This window comes from Coregonus lavaretus (genome assembly GCF_964263955.1).
Source record: "Coregonus lavaretus genome assembly, chromosome: 40".
Taxonomy (NCBI): domain Eukaryota; kingdom Metazoa; phylum Chordata; class Actinopteri; order Salmoniformes; family Salmonidae; genus Coregonus; species Coregonus lavaretus.
In genome coordinates, this window is record NC_140027.1 from 12,221,508 (window position 1) to 12,238,815 (window position 17,308).

A 17,308-nucleotide genomic window follows, 5' to 3' on the forward strand; every position below is an offset into this window, starting at 1 on the left:
CATAGGACTGTTATAATAACACTAAACAGTGATTGTGTGGTATCTTTTTTCATTCAGCCTAAAAAAGGTGAAGTCTTAGAAAAACTTTTGTATGTAGCTGTCTGAAAAATAATATTGGTAGACAAAGACAAATAGAAAGACAAAGATAATCACTCAATACCTCATTTAATTCACTTTTTTAAACCATTATTATTTTTTATTTTTTTTTCATACATTGATGATATCATATTCACCATGGCTTTGTTGAATACTTGATTCTGATCAGTCAATAGGGAGTGGATGTGTTTTAAATAACAGTTTGTTACAGTCAGAGGCGTCATGCCCTCAGATAGATAGATAGATATACACACACACTACCGTTCAAAAGTTTGGGGTCACTTAGAAATGTCCTTGTTTTCGAAAGAAAAGCAATTTTTTCAAATTGATCAGAAGACAGTGTAGACATTGTTAATGTTGTAAATGGCTATTGTAGCTGGAAACGGCAGATTTTTCATGGAATATCTACATAGGCGTACAGAGGCCCATTATCAGCAACCATCAGTCCTGTGTTGCAATGGCACGTTGTGTTTGCTAATCCATGTTTATCATTTTAAAAGGCTAATTGATCATTAGAATACCCTTTTGCAATTATGTTAGCACAGCTGAAAACTGTTGTGCTGATTAAAGAAGCAATAAAACTGGCCTTCTTGAGACTAGTTGAGTATCTGGAGCATCATCAATTGTGGGTTCGATTACAGGCTCAAAATGGCCAGAAACAAATAACTTTCTTCTGAAACTCGCCAGTCTGTTCTATGGTTTTAGATTGCAGGAAAAAGCTGTTTCAGGTGTTTGAAAAATACAACATTCTCCAACTGTCTGCATGACGCCTCTAGTTACAGTGATGGAATAACAAGTGGCAACACCTGTCAAACACTCCCCCATGTTCTTTTGACCTTCTGTTTCCAAAACCAAGTTAGGGCTAGATTAAATCTGTATCGCTTAAGTATCACAGAAGATCCGAGTTATAGCTTGATTGAAATTGAAAGGCAATGTTGCCGTGTTCGTGGATGCCGCATTCACAGTAAGCGCTGCATATTTCGGCTCAATCAGAAATTACCTTTACATTTTAACGCAGATCTTCCGTGATACTTCAGGATTGAATCCAGCCCTTAGACAAAACTGGATGAATGATTGTTAAATCAGTTGGCAAGTAAAGCTACCTGCCAGGCAAAAATGTCTGTTCAACATACGGTTTTGGTACAAGAGAAATGTGTGTTTCAATGAGACCAAAACTCATTAAAAAAATTTGAATTAGCAAATTTAACCAACTAGACAAGTTGAGTAATGACAAAACTATGTTGACTCAATCAAATTTTGCCTGGAGGGTAGCAACTTCAGACGATGTACAGGTATAATTAGAACAGATTATTTGGTTGCACAGTTCTATGAAAATAAACCACTTTGTGGGGACATCTTGGCACACTACACCCCCCATCACTTACTTGTTCTATTGAATTTTCAAAACATACTTTCGCACTTTTGTCATAAATGTTTTACTTGTCACCACATAGATTTGGAATGTCTGAATAAATTCATGCTTTTTACATTACTATATAAATATTGAATAACCTGGACATATTACAAAAACTATGCTCTACAATGCAGACCAATGTACCAAAGTTAATCTCACACACACACACATGACAATTTCACATTGATAGCCAAATCATTTTCTAATCAATTCTATGGCCAACACTTGTAAAGAACATCAGGGTTGTGTTCTTTCAGCACCAAACTGAAACTTGGGAGTGACTACCTGGACTGGTCCAATAAAAAATAGTATTTTTTGTTTTCTGTTGCATAGCGGTGTTTCCTCATGAACACGATCCAGCTCAAAGTTGTGTCAGGCCAGTGTGTATGTCAGCAAGAACGGCATGGACATAAAAATGAAGGAAGACAGAAAAGCAGAAGAGGTTGGATCCCATACTCATTTTCACACAGTGGGCCTCATTTATCAATCGAGTGCAGCACAAATGTGTGTGTAGGCTAATAATGTATATTGTTTCACGAACATTTCACCGTTTACAGAAACATTTTTTATGCTCAGTTTGTTTTTTGGTGCAAACAAATACCCCCCTTACAGAAAAATCACACGATTTCACATGTGGAAATCAAGATTGTGAAATCATATGTTTTTGGAACACGTCACATGATCACGTTTTCACGTGTAGCTTCATGTTATCACATTAACTTCACATAAGATCACGTGAAAACGTGTTTTTGGAACACTTCACGTGTTCACATTTTTTCCCGCAATGGCCTTTTCAGAGAACAAGAACTAGTTGTGAAGTAGACCAGAATAAATTACAACATTTTACTGACAGTATACTGTATGCATTTGGACAGTAATAATTCAAATCTGTCTTTAATTGAAAAATCGCGTCATCTCATAATCAAATTATTCACTTGCTGTTTTTCAATGATGCTTGTTCTTGACTCACATTCTCCCTTAAAATAGCTTTTTTACAAGGTATTTATGCATGTTTGATAAACATGGGTTTTACAAATTAGTTTTTTAAACAACAAATACACAACATTTCTATCCACATGTGATGATTGAGGCCCACTGACTGCTTTTCTGATCGGCATATTGCATACTAAACATATTCTTAGGAAATAAAGGATGGCATTCAATCCCATGCGCATTATAGAGCAGTGCAGCCGACAACGCACCTTTTAAAGGCAATGTCCCAGTCTTTTGCTGAGAGCGCATTCATGGTAAACACTGCCGATGTCGGCTAAAGAGTTTGTTGCTCTATGACACACCTTAAATTGAATCCCGGCCAAAGTCGATATAATAAAATAAAATAAAAAGTGCACATTGAAAATTGTACAATAAACTTTATCACAGTATTAAAAGGGAAATTTCAACTAAAATTTATAGTTGGATAATTGTGTAACAAATCCTTTGATGAAGTCATTTTAAAAAGTAGGGATGGTACTTAATCCACTACGGCTTTGGGGTACAGCTCATGATTACATTGTGTTACGTGGTTACCTTTTGAATCTGCATGAATGATTAATGCAGATGTGAACTGCAAGAACCTATTACTAACTTGTTTTGGATTAAATGCTGTTTATTTAAAATGGTATGGTTATTTTGGACAATTCACCATGGATATAGGAACACGTTGACTGGCAGGAATGGCCACTTAATGGTATCTTTAGGGGGCACAATGTCAAGTCATGACTTTTAGTTAAAGTTCCCCTTTAATGCCTTGTATGGCTCCTGAGTTCCATGCATTTTGATATATTTTAAGAGGAAAAGCTGCAAGTAAGAGTATAATATGTTTTGGTCAATGTACAACAATAATAAGAGAAAAAAAACATACATAACATATCAATACGACTAACTCCATAAAAGCCCTATTACTACATGTTCTATAGCACCAGAACTGTATAAAAAATGTCAAGTGAATAATTTCTTAAAGGCACTTAAACATCATGCATTAATGGCTGAAGAACGTGTTTGTATAACAAATTGACTTGACCGTGGTTCTATATCGTGGAGCTCCGCCCCATAGGGGAGCTCTGCTCTTATTGGTTTACCCACTGCCCTAAGGCAGCAACAGCCTGAGACAAAATTATGCACACACCTGCAGCCAATAGGAGTATAGGTGTCCCTATAAGAGGGGATGCTTCCCCTCTTCAGCGACTGGACTAGACTGAAGAAGCCAAGAAGAGACTAAGAGAAGACTCAGGACGAGATACGCCGTCGATTTTTCCAGTCATCGACGTCGTCCTAGAATGAGCACACCAGGACATTTTCCACCCCTAAAAGCTCTTTTCAGAGCTCAATGCCGCTGCCCCTCCATGACGGCTGTGGACTCCCACAACTTATATTTTGTGTGTTTGGGTTCACAGCACGTCAAGGAGGGCGTCGGCGATCCCCCTAATTGCACCAGCTGCACCCTCCTTTCATTGAAGGAGAGGAAGCAGCGCTGGGCGTTTTTTAGGGAGGATATTCCTCTGGAGGACGTGCTATCGGTGCTAGCCTCTGCTTCAGAGGCATCATCAGATGGCGCCGACTCCGGAGAAGACAGGGATTATGGGGAGGAGACGGATATTCCCATGGAACAATCCGACCCTCTGACCCAGACGTTCAAGAGCCCCTTTCCTTTGGAAAGTGAGAGGTCTTGTAATTCCCTGGGCGATGACGACACAGGCTCTGAGAGATCAGTAGCCCTGTCCTTTGCTGCAGCCTCTCTGCGTTCTGATTTTCCTGGACTCATTGAGAGGGCTGCTCGACGCTTAGAGATAGCGCTGCCCCTATTCTCGGCCAAGGAGGGCGGCAGAGCCTCTGGCTCCAGCAATGTCCTCGCTGGCAAAGTACGTCGAGGGCTCATGGGAGGCGCCTCTGGCGGCGCGTTCGCCGGCCAAGGTGTACCTCCCATTCACCAGAGTGAAGGGAAGGCATCAGGGCTTCGCTAGAGGAATCCCCAGGCTAGAGAGCGCCCTGGCTACGTATCACGTGCCGGGTTCGAGTCCCTGGCCCTCTTCCAAAAAGGCCACCTTGCTGACACAAAAGGACCGCCTCACAGCGCAGCTGGTAGAGAAGTCCTTTACGTTGGGAGCCCAAGCTGTAGCAGCAGCAAATAACATTGCCTTCCTAGCGGCCTCTCTGTCCCGTTTAACCACGGGTAAGACGGAGCTAGACAGGGAGGAGGTGGAAGAGGCGTCCAGGATTTCTGGCACTATTCCCCACCTAACTCAGTTGTCGGCTGTCTGCGCGGGGAGGTCCATGGCCACTTCTGTGGTCGCGGAACGACACCTGTGGTTGTCACTGACAACCATGAAGGAAGCAGACAGAGCGTCGCTCTTGAACGCCCCCCTATCTGACGACGGACTCTTCGGAGTCGCCGTCAAGGAGGCGACGGAGCGTTTCACCAAACTTGACGAGGAAGCAGCTGGCCAGACACTTGTCACTGGCAGGGAGGTTAGGCCACGTGACCCAGAAGCCGTCCACCTCCACCGCCCCGAGTAGAGCAGGCTCTACTGCGAGGCGTCGTGCCCGGCGCCAGATGGCAGCTACGAGCAGCAGGAGAGAGGGCTCCGCCCCCCCCCCCCCCCAGCAATTACTGTGGCCCCAATGACGCAGCTGGCGAGGGAAGTCATCAGAGCGTCGACCTGGCAGCCTAAGGGCAGCCAGAAGAGACGGCGCACATGACAGGATGCGGGGGAGAGAATAGAAGATGGCGCAGCGACAGATTCGAATGTGCCCGCTATTCCCCCCCACCCTTCAGTTGAGGGGATGGAGGAGAATGTTTTTGTTGATGATATGCGCAATAAAGAGTTGGCTCCACCTGACTTTGTCAAAAAAGAGCCCCTTTTCCATAATACATCCGAGAGCGTTCCACCTCCCTCACTCCCTCTCTCTCTCTCTCCCACCACTCTGAGTGCCGCTCAGCCCACCATGGGTGCATTGCTGAGCGCACACATAAGGTAGGTATAAAAAAGGTATCAAGGCACCGCCTTGTATTACCTCATAAAGACCTCACCTTACAGACTCCTAGGAGTGCTGTAGTGAGTGTCTCACATAGCAGGCTGCAGTCTCAGTCAGATAATGGCAGGATGACGCAACCGCTATTTGGGGATGGCGCGCTGTCTCAGGCTAAGGCCTCAGTCAGTGCAGTTCAGACCCGTGCTGCGTTCACGGAGGGCCGGAATACTACGGTTACGAGTTAGCCAACATATTGGCGCCCCCGTTTCTCTTTGAACGCGCTGATGTTCACCACACTGAGTGTAGCTCAGCTCACCAAGGGTGCGTAGCTGAGCACACACAGGAGGTGAATGTTAAAAAGGTATCAAGGCGTCGCCGTGTTACCTCATAGAGACCTCACATTACAGACTCCTAGGAGTACTGCAGTGAAGGGCTCTCATAGCAGACTGCAGTCACAGCCAGGTATTGGAATGATGACGCAATCGCTTTCTGGGGATGGTGCTCTGTCGCAGGCTAACGCCTCAGTCAGTGCAGTTCAGACCCGTGCTGCATTCACGGAGGGCCGGAATACTACGGTTACGGGTTTAACCAACGTATTGGCGGCCCCGTTTCTCTCAGAATGCGCTGATGTTTCCTCTCCCTTTCACAGGAGGCCCGCCTTGTGCTGTTCCTCCATCTCAGTGCTAGGGAATAGCGGCGGCAAGGGCCATCGAGGAATATAGGTCCTTCCTACTGAATGTACCACAGCTTCGCGCTCGCCCGCTTTCTCTGCATTGCTGGGAGTGGCGGCGAAGCTGTACCCTCTCACGCTGGCTAGACCAGACGCTGCAGAAGGGCTATGCCATCCAATTCCATCGGACCCCTCCCCCATTCCGGGGAGTGGTGGAGACTGTGATGAAAACGCCCGAAAGTGGCCGCTCTGTTGTCAGAGATTACGGAACTTTTGGCGAAGGAGGCGGTCACAGTAGTTCCCCAGGAGCAAAGGAACAAAGGGCTATATTCGCCCTACTTCCTGGTGCCCAAGAAGACGGGGGGAATGAGGCCAATATTGCATTTACGCATTCTCAACGAGAGCGTAACCAAACGGCCCTTCCGAATGCTCACGACAAAACGTCTACTGGAATGTGTCCAGAAAGGAGACTTTTGTACAAGCATAGACCTGAGGGACGCGTACTTTCATGTGCCAGTGCAGCCGCGTCACAGAAAGTTTCTGCGATTCGCCTTTCAAGGGGTGGCGTACAAATACACGAGGATGCCATTCGGGTATGCCCTGGCACCTCGCACGTTTTCCAAGTGTGTGGAGGCGGCATAGGAACCGTTGCGTCGTCAGGGAATAAGGCTACTAGCCTACCTAGACGACCTACTGGTTCTCGCCCCGTCAGCAGAGCTGGCGTTCACTCACACGACACAGACACTGATTCATCTCACGCGTCTGGGGTTCGCTGTGAATTGGAAAAAGAGCGCGCCCTGGCCCAGTCATCAGATTGTCTACCTGGGGATACAGCTAGACACTGTAATGATGAGGGCTCGAATTTCGGACCCTCGAAGGGTAGCCCTGTTGCTAGCCCTGAAGAAGTGTCGTCCGAATCACACGGTAACGGCGCTGTCAGTCATGTCACTCTTGGGTCTCATGTCGTCAGCCCATTTTGTGGTTCCGCTGGGACTCCTGCGCATGTGCAGGATGCAGCGATGGTTTGCCCAACTAAGACTAGACCCAGTGCGTCAACGTCATCGGTTGGTGGTGGTTCCTCTCTCGCTCAGTGCAGATCTGAACTATTGGAGAGACCCGCACGTTCTCACGCATGGAGACCCGATAGGCAAAGTGTCCTCCTACATTCCAGTGTTTACAGATGCCTCTCTGACTGGATGGGGAGGGACATGTCAGACCCAAGCGATAGGAGGGGTGTGGCCTCTTTCGAGTCGCCACATCAACCTGTTGGAGTTGGAAACGGTTCGACTGGTTCTGACCCACTTCGCGTCTACCCTTCGGGGTCGTGATGTGCTGGTCTGGTCAGACAACCGGACCACAGTAGCCTACATAAATCGCCAGGGAGGAGTCAGGTCTCCTGCTCTCCACCGGTCGGCGGAGGAATTGTGGCTGTGGGCTCACGAGCACCTTCGCTCATTGAGAGCAGCACACATTCCGGGCTACTTGAACGTAGGAGCAGACCTCATGTCTCAAGGGGGTCCTCGAGACGACGAGTTGCGTCTGCATCCGGACATTGTTCTCCAAATTTGGGAACAGTTAGGGAGAGCCGAGGTGGACTTATTCGCGTCACGCGTGAACGCGCATTGTGCCCTTTGGTTCTCTCTGAGGGAACAGGACGAACCGCCACTGGGAAGGGACGCATTTGCGCACCAACCGTGGCCGAGAGTTCTCCTGTATGCATTCCCTCCGCTGTCCTGCATTCTTCCACTGTTAGCCAGGGTGAGATCAGGCGGGCTGTCAATAATATTGGTAGCCCCCGATCGCCCAGGGGCTCCATGGTTCGCGGAGATGAGTCAGATGTTGATTGCACCACCTTGGCCAATTCCACATCGACGGGACGCGTTGTCTCAGGCGGGAGGCTCAATAGGGCGATTGCCCATAATCGGCCAACCACTGAAGGCTTGGCTCCTAAGAGGGACAGGCTAGAGCGCCGTGGGTTATCTGATGCAGTGATCAGGACCATACAGGGTTCACGTGCCAGTTCCACTTCCAGGGTGTATGCCAGTAAATGTAACGTTTTTTCACAATGGTGTGTCACACAGGGTGTAGACCCCATGAACTGTCAGGTTGAGAGTGTTTTCTCCTTTCTGCAGTTTATGTTTGATAAGCAGCGATCGCCCGCCACCATTAAGGTGTTTGCAGCGGCGATTCCAGCTTGTCACAAGGGGTTTGGCAGAGACACTGTCTTCAGCCACCCTCTAGTGAAACGTTCCTTATTAGGAACGCGGCGGCTTAGGCCAATGCCTAGAGTCACGCTTCCTCAGTGGGATTTGGCTTTGGTACTCGAAGCGCTCTGTGAGTTGCCGTTCGAGCCATTGAATCAAATACCCCTCAAGATGCTGTCTATGAAGACAGCACTGTTGCTCGCTTTGACTACTGCTAAGCGTGTCAGTGATTTGTGTGCTCTTTCAACGAGACCCGACTGCCTTGCCATTAATGGCGATTTGAGCAGAGCGGTGTTACGTCCTAACCCGGCATTTGTGCCGAAGGTTATTAAGAGCTCATACAGATCACAGACCGTGGAGCTGTGGGATTTTTCTCCCCCTCCTCATGGGCAGAGGAGAGAGGAAAGGCTCCATTGCCTGTGCCCAGTGCGCGCTTTGGCGTGTTATGTTGAGCGCACAGCAGCGATTAGGTCATCGCCTCAGCTGTTTGTGTGTCACGGTGCGGCTGCACTAGGTAGACCACTTTCAAAACAGCGTCTGTCTCATTGGCTTTGTGAAGGCATTGAGACAGCTTATGAGGCAGTGGGACGACAATTGCCTCCGGGTACAGTGAGGGAAAAAAGTATTTGATCCCCTGCTGATTTTGTACGTTTGCCCACTGACAAAGAAATTATCAGTCTATAATTTTAATGGTAGGTTTATTTGAACAGTGAGAGACAGAATAACAACAAAAAAATCCAGAAAAACGCATGTCAAAAATGTTATAAATTGATTTGCATTTTAATGAGGGAAATAAGTATTTGACCCCCTCTCAATCAGAAAGATTTCTGGCTCCCAGGTGTCTTTTATACAGGTAACGAGCTGAGATTAGGAGCACACTCTTAAAGGGAGTGCTCATAATCTCAGTTTGTTACCTGTATAAAAGACACCTGTCCACAGAAGCAATCAATCAATCAGATTCCAAACTCTCCACCATGGCCAAGACCAAAGAGTTCTCCAAGGATGTCAGCGACAAGATTGTAGACCTACACAAGGCTGGAATGGGCTACAAGACCATCGTCAAGCAGCTTGGTGAGAAGGTGACAACAGTTGGTGCGATTATTCGCAAATGGAAGAAACACAAAATAACTGTCAATCTCCCTCTGCCTGGGGCTCCATGCAAGATCTCACCTCGTGGAGTTGCAATGATCATGAGAACGGTGAGGAATCAGCCCAGAACTACACGGGAGGATCTTGTCAATGATCTCAAGGCAGCTGGGACCATAGTCACCAAGAAAACAATTGGTAACACACTACGCCGTGAAGGACTGAAATCCTGCAGCGCCCGCAAGGTCCCCCTGCTCAAGAAAGCACATATACAGGGCCGTCTGAAGTTTTCCAATGAACATCTGAATGATTCAGAGGAGAACTGGGTGAAAGTGTTGTGGTCAGATGAGACCAAAATCGAGCTCTTTGGCATCAACTCAACTCACCGTGTTTGGAGGAGGAGGAATGCTGCCTATGACCCCAAGAACACCATTCCCACGATCAAACATGGAGGTGGAAACATTATGCTTTGGGGGTGTTTTTCTGCTAAGGGGACAGGACAACTTCACCGCATCAAAGTGACGATGGACGGGGCCATGTACCGTCAAATCTTGGGTGAGAACCTCCTTCCCTCAGCCAGGGCATTGAAAATGGGTCGTGGATGGGTATTCCAACATGACAATGACCCAAAACACACGGCCAAGGCAACAAAGGAGTGGCTCAAGAAGAGGCACATTAAGGTCCTGGAGTGGCCTAGCCAGTCTCCAGACCTTAATCCCATAGAAAATCTGTGGAGGGAGCTGAAGGTTCGAGTTGCCAAACGTCAGCCTCGAAACCTTAATGACTTGGAGAAGATCTGCAAAGAGGAGTGGAACAAAATCCCTCCTGAGATGTGTGCAAACCTGGTGGCCAACTACAAGAAACGTCTGACCTCTGTGATTGCCAACAAGGGTTTTGCCACCAAGTACTAAGTCATGTTTTGCAGAGGGGTCAAATACTTATTTCCCTCATTAAAATGCAAATCAATTTATAACATTTTTGACATGCGTTTTTCTGGATTTTGTTGTTGATATTCTGTCTCTCACTGTTCAAATAAACCTACCATAAAAAATATAGACCTATCATGTCTTTGTCAGTGGGAAAACTTACAAAATCAGCAGGGGATCAAATACTTTTTTCCCTCACTGTGTAAGAGCCCACTCCACTCGTGGAGTAGCGGCTTCTACTGCCCTTTTCAGAGGAACAGGGGTAGAGGATATCTGTGCAGCGGCGTCGTGGTCATCACCGTCTCCATGTATCCGCTTCTATCTCTTGGATATGTCTTCTAACTCTTTGGCTCAGTCTGTACTCAGCGTGGCTGAGGGGAGGACTTGAGCTAGGAGAGAGGAATGCAGGACCGAAGAGACCGGTCTCTTTCAGGTCCGCTTCTGATAGAAGGACATATTATAGCATGACTCCTGACTGACATGGTCAGTACAGTAGAAGGCATGTATTGATCTGCCCACCAGTGAATAACTGGGTTGAGGCGGAATGATGAGGGATAATAGTAGTAACCTTGGTTACGGTACTATTAGACCGGTCATGACAATTTTGACGGAATGTGACGTCATCTATCTGCTTGTTCAGATTAGTATGAATCATGTTCTGGGATCTGCCCACTAATCTTTGGGGTTCCATTGATTGAGTGGGGCGGGCTACCGTGAACACAATGTAGAGTGACACTTTGTGTCATTCCATTAGTGGTCGGTATTGTTGTAACAGGATATTGAGGTACCATCTATCTGCTAGTACAGATTAGTATGGCCCGTATTCTGGTGATCTGCCCACTAGACATTGGTGTTGCCATTGGACTAGGTGGGGTGGATTTGGACCGATGACGCAGTATATTGTGACACCATGTATTGTGACACAGTGTGTTACAGTACTGCGGGACTTGTTCGCAGCCATTGCTGGGCCTGACCTTTTCATTTCGATGGGAAGTGTTGGGCTCGGCAGGGAGTACATTTTGGAGCGTTGCACTCCGCCTTAAACCAATAGGAGCAGAGCTCCCCTATGGGGCGGAGCTCCGCGATATAGAATGATAGTTACCGGATTGTAACTCCAGTTCTATGAGTGGAGCGGAGCCCCATAGGACTTAAGGCCCTGCCGACCCTCTCTAGTCTCGCTGAAGATAAATATCTCGGGAGGCTGATTGAGGGGAGGCATCCCCTCTTATAGGGACACCTGTACTCCTATTGGCTGCAGGTGTGTGCATAATTTTGTCTCAGGCTGTTGCTGCCTTAGGGCAGTGGGTAAACCAATAGGAGCAGAGCTCCCCTATGGGGCTCCGCTCCACTCATAGAACTGGAGTTACACTCCGGTAACTATCGTTCTTGCCATTTCATGTGTTAAGCATGAGAAAAAAATCATTTTACAAGGATTAGGGTGGTACAACACCATTTGACCCTCTGAAACATGTCCTCTTGAATGTTGTGCCCTACATTACTCTCAGTGAATACGCCTAATATGTTTTACAGTATACTGTAACCTATATTTTCCACTTCCAAAATATCACACTGTCGATGAAATAGATTCTCATCACATTTCTGAAACTTGCTCTATAGCTGACACTCCCTTCAATATCACTGAGATTTGTCTCTGTAAAAAAAAGCATTTACAGTAATTATTATCATTATCAATACCCTATACTTATTTGCACAAACAAATAAATCAATTGTCACAATTACAATTAATTATTCCCAAAACTTCAAGTGTAACACAGGAATTCACAAACAGAATTATATTCATAACATATTACGTATCCCCTGAGACATTGCCATGGACCGCCTGATGACAATCAATAAGTCAGCTTTTAGAGAACTGTATGTTCTATCACAATAGCAATGTTATTTTCTTGATTCCAGGTTAGAGCTTTGTGTTCTAGTTCTACCCTATAATTTGCATTGGTCAAGGTCATTATCAGTCCACAGTGTGTAAATGCAGCATTTCAGGCATGCAGCAGTTCAGAATGAGGCATCCGGATCCTTTCTTCGCATCTGAAGTGCTCCAGTGACAATTGGTGACACTTAATCACAGGCATTTCCATACAAGCAAACTGTGTGCGAGAAACAAAAGTAATATATTATTACATTCCTTTTATTCGGTTCAATCGGCATAACAGAGTAAATAGTTATGCCATCCATTTTAGTGTGTAATATTGGTTCCCTGAAGGAGGGGAATGGAACATAACACCAGGGTCGAGTTCGTTAGGGAAGTTTAACAACAGAAAATTGGTGCCTAATGAACACGACCCAGATAGTTCCACTATCATAGCTCTGTCCTCATTGCTCGTTATGGAGAGTCAAAACTTAATGTCCTTATCTCCCTTGGGAAACAGACTTTTTGTTACATCTGACTGTGGGATATCTCATACTAAATGTTTTGTGTCTCATTCCCCTCCCTCAGGAAACCATGGTGACAGACATATCATTTTACTTACCTGCAGTCATTGCCGCCTGCACTGATCACATATTTGTCATCGTAGGAGAAACGTATATTTGTCACATGAGCCGAGTGGCCAAAGTAGCGCTTGTGTTTGGCCTATGAAAAGATACATGTATAATAGTTATATTATTATAAGTAGAATAATTATTATTTCAACTGCAGAAAATATAGAAATTCACATTCTCAAGTCTAAGACTATGAGGTAAGTTTTTATAATATCAATAAAATCACTAAATGTTGGTATAAAAAAAATGTTAATTGGTAGTCACGTGGAAAATACTTACAAATTTTTCAATGCATGGAAAGTCAAAGAGCTTGACAAGGCCAAAGTCATCCCCGGTGACTACATTGAGGCCGGCATGAGAGACGCAAGCACAATTGACGTCAGCCTTTTCAGCGTTTCGCGGCCACACCCCCAGCACCTCATCTCCTAGTACACTGTGAAAGCAAGCAAGTTTACTGTTAAAAAACGTAAAGTTTGAATTGAAAAAAATAAATGCCATTATATTAGGGGTGGTATGTACATGTTGAATACTGTCATTTTATACATTTATTATAATGATCGAAGTTGAGTCATCAAATGGAATAATGTACATCATCAGTGTACTTAACTGTTAATGACTTTGGGCCCAAATCAATATAATACATATCAGACCCAGAACCAAATCTCATGTGCGCTGGTCAGCTAAATGTTAACAGTCATCATGAGAGACTAATAAAATACAGCAGTAAAAAAGTTTCAGTTTTAGAGTGTCAAGCAGCTAGCAAGAAACTCGTACACGGCTCCACGAGGGGGCAAAAGGAAGCTTAGCCCCCTCAGTTGAAATTTGTGCCCCCTCAGTTTTAGTTTTATGTCCCTATATAAAAATAGCAAAACAGTTCAAATGATTGAGTGACAGGTTGGCGCAAAATCTGTATTTCCGCTGCACTGTCAGCACAATGAACAGAGCACGCCGCGGTGTGTGTAGGGAGGCTATGGAAAGCCACTGGGGCACTGTGCAGTGGTGTAAAGTACTAAAATACTACTTAAGTAGTTTTACTATTCACATTTTTGTCAACTTTTACTTTACTACATTCCTAAAGAAAATAATGTACTTTTTACTCGATACATTTTCCCTGACACCCAAAAGTACTCATTACATTTGGACAGGAAAATGGTCCAATTCACACACTTATCAAGAGAACATCCCTGGTCATCCCTACTGCCTCTGATCTGGCGGACTCACTGCATCCCTACTGCTTCGTTTGTAAATTATGTCTGAGTGTTGAAGTGTGCCCCTGGCTATCCGTCAATAAAAATAAAATAAAAAATGTGCCGTCTGGTTTGCTTAATATATGGAATTTGAAATGGTTCATACTTTTACTTTTGATACTTAAGTACATTTTAGCAATTCCATTTACTTTTGATACTTAAGTATATTTAAAAAATACACTTTTTGACTTTTACTGGGTCACTTTTACTTGATTCATTTTCTATTAACATTTACATTTACGTCATTTAGCAGACGCTCTTATCCAGAGCGACTTACAAAAAGGTATCTTTACTTTTACTCAAGTATGACAATTTAGTACTTTTTCCACCACTGGCGCTGGGTTTCAGTTAGCTGGTAATTGCTGGCTTTTTGGCCGATAAAATAAATGAAAAGCCAATAAATAAAATTGTAGCCAGCCAAATTGTCCGGGTCTGCCCTGCTGCTGAGGAGAGAGAAAGGAGGCCTTTTTCATTTAAATTAAACAACGTTTTTTGGGACATTAAATGTACTGTTAGATTAATACATGGCTACTATGAGTGGTATAATCTTTAGAGTTAGTGATCCAGCTAATTTGTTTTGAGTTTCCGGTGGTGAATTAGCCCCAAATAAATTTGCCTATGATATTGACCCCCCCCCCCCCCCAAAAAAAAAATAAAAAGACAATTCGGGAGCTCTATTTTAACAGTAATATATAACAATAGCATAATTGTCTACCAAAAATGCATGACAATCACTGGATTAGGTTGCACATTAAAATATTTTGAATCAAAACATCACAAAATTATGAAATAACTTATTTTTTCAATACCATCTCAGCAGTCTATTACATTTTTTTTTATAAAGCACTGTGAATTACTTTATAAGATGATAGGCCTACTAAGTTTTTCTATTGCGTGATGGCAGAAAAAAATTGGTGCGACCAAATCGTCGGCTGGTACCACCAACTGAAAAACTTTATTTATAAATGTTTTTGTATTTATAATCGTTTTATCATTATTGTATATAATTGTTATTATTGAAAGGCCTATTTAATAATCTAAACAATTTTTTTTATATGCAAAACGTGTTGTTTAATTCTGTTAAGACATTTGATCTGTCTTTTAAATTGTGTGCTATGTATTTAGTTTAAGATACAGTGCCTTGCAAAAGTATTCATCCCCCTTGGCGTTTTTCCTATTTTGTTGCATTACAACCTGTAATTTAAATTGATTTTTATTTGGATTTCATGTAATGGACATACACAAAATAGTCAAAATTGGTGAAGTGAAAAATATAACTGGTTTCAAAACATTCTATGAGGTCCCTAAATAAGATCTGGTGCAACCAATTACCTTCAGAAGTCACATAATTAGTTAAATAAAGTCCACCTGTGTGCAATCTAAGTGTCACATGATCTCAGTATATATAGACACCTGTTCTGAAAGGCCCCAGAGTCTGCAACACAAACAAGCAAGCGGCACCATGAAGACCAAGGAGCTCTCCAAACAGGTCAGGGACAAAGTTGTGGAGAAGTACAGATCATGCTTGGGTTATAAAAAAATATCTGAAACTTTGAACATCCCACGGAGCACCATTAATCCATTATTAAAAAATGGAAAGAATATGGCACCACAACAAACCTGCCAAGAGAGGGCCGCCCACCAAAACTCACAGACCATGCAAGGAGGGCATTAATCAGAGAGGCAACAAAGAGACCAAAGATAACCCTGAAGGAGCTGCAAAGCTCCACAGCAGAGATTGGAGTATCTGTCCATAGGACCACTTTAAGCTGTACACTCCACAGAGCTTAAGCCATTGCTTAAAGAAAAAAATAAGCAAACACGTTTGCTGTTCGCCAAAAGGCATGTGGGAGACTCCCCAAACATATGGAAGAAGGTACTCTGGTCAGATGAGACTAAAATTGAGCTTTTTGGCCATCAAGGAAAACGCTATGTCTGGCGCAAACCCAACACCTCTCATCACCCCGAGAACACCATCCCCACAGTGATGCATGGTGGTGGCAGCATCATGCTGTGGGGATGTTTTTCATTGAAAGGGACTGGGAAACTGGTCAGAATTGAAGGAATGATGGATGGCGCTAAATACAGGGAAATTCTTGAGGGAAACCTGTTTCAGTCTTCCAGAGATTTGAGACTGGGACGGAGGTTCACCTTCCAGCAGGACAATGACCCTAAGCATACTGCTAAAGCAACACTCGAGTGGTTTAAGGCGAACATTGAAATGTCTTGGAATGGCCTAGTCAAAGCCCAGACCTCAATCCAATAGAGAATCTGTGGTATGACTTAAAGATTGCTGTACACCAGCGGAACCCATCCAAATTGAAGGAGCTGGAGCAGTTTTGCCTTGAAGAATGGGCAAAAATCCCAGTGGCTAGATGTGCCAAGCTTAGAGAGACATACCCCAAAAGACTTGCAGCTGTAATTGCTGCAAAAGGTGGCTCTACAAGGTATTGGGGGGGTGAATAGTTATGCACGCTCTAGTTTTTCACCAGAAAAAATATTTTGCATCTTCAAAGTGGTAGGCATGTTGTGTAAATCAAATGATACAAACCCCCCAAAAATCCATTTTAATTCCAGGTTGTAAGGGGGGTGAATACTTTCGCAAGCCACTGTAAGTAGCCTATTGCTGTCATTTGTTGGGTACAGTAAGTCTCTAGCCTTTCTTGGTAATTGCTGCAATATAGCCCGTTCAAAACCTTTGTTAAGGTTTAAACCAGTTCGCAAGTGTTTTGTTTCATTCTGTTGAGCCCTTTTCTTTGGCCAAATTAAGTTCCAACTGTAATGTTGTGTTTGCTGCAATATAATATCCTGCTTGTATTTTCCCTAGAAACAATGGCTTGACTTACTTTTGATATTACTCTTATGAAGTTTAGAAACTTTTGCGAAGGGTTGGTGTGGCTATTAGCCTATTATACTGCAGGCCTATGGTATGAAGGCAGTGGGCACAGGTGCTCTAAATGACTGACAGTTGAACTGAGGTGTGGAAGAATGTTTTAGGCCTACCAGAGTTGCTGCTATAATCAAACAATATAATGCTTATCTTTATAAAAAATATTCTAAGAAAATGTACGAATTAACCTCCTTCTGTACGCCTATATCTGTATAGCAGACGCAGTAGCCTATCCGACAAGAATAAAGAAATTAATGTCGGTGTCGTAGCATGCCACCTCCCTCCCTCTCATTCGCTTTTTTAA

The 17,308-nt window shown here is 44.2% G+C and overlaps 1 protein-coding gene across 1 annotated transcript in view; it reads right to left on the reverse strand.

Annotated features, from left to right (window-relative positions):
• Positions 1-12,448: 12,448 nt before the first annotated feature.
• The window catches only part of eml6 (EMAP like 6), a gene marked incomplete at both ends in the record, with an annotated part of 73,532 nt that continues 68,672 nt past the window's right edge, over positions 12,449-17,308 (reverse strand). The window contains 3 exons of the mRNA XM_084156591.1: positions 12,449-12,473; positions 12,858-12,958; positions 13,147-13,300. Of these exons, the coding sequence (XP_084012717.1) occupies positions 12,449-12,473; positions 12,858-12,958; positions 13,147-13,300 (280 nt within the window). The remainder of the gene's footprint in view (positions 12,474-12,857; positions 12,959-13,146; positions 13,301-17,308) is intronic.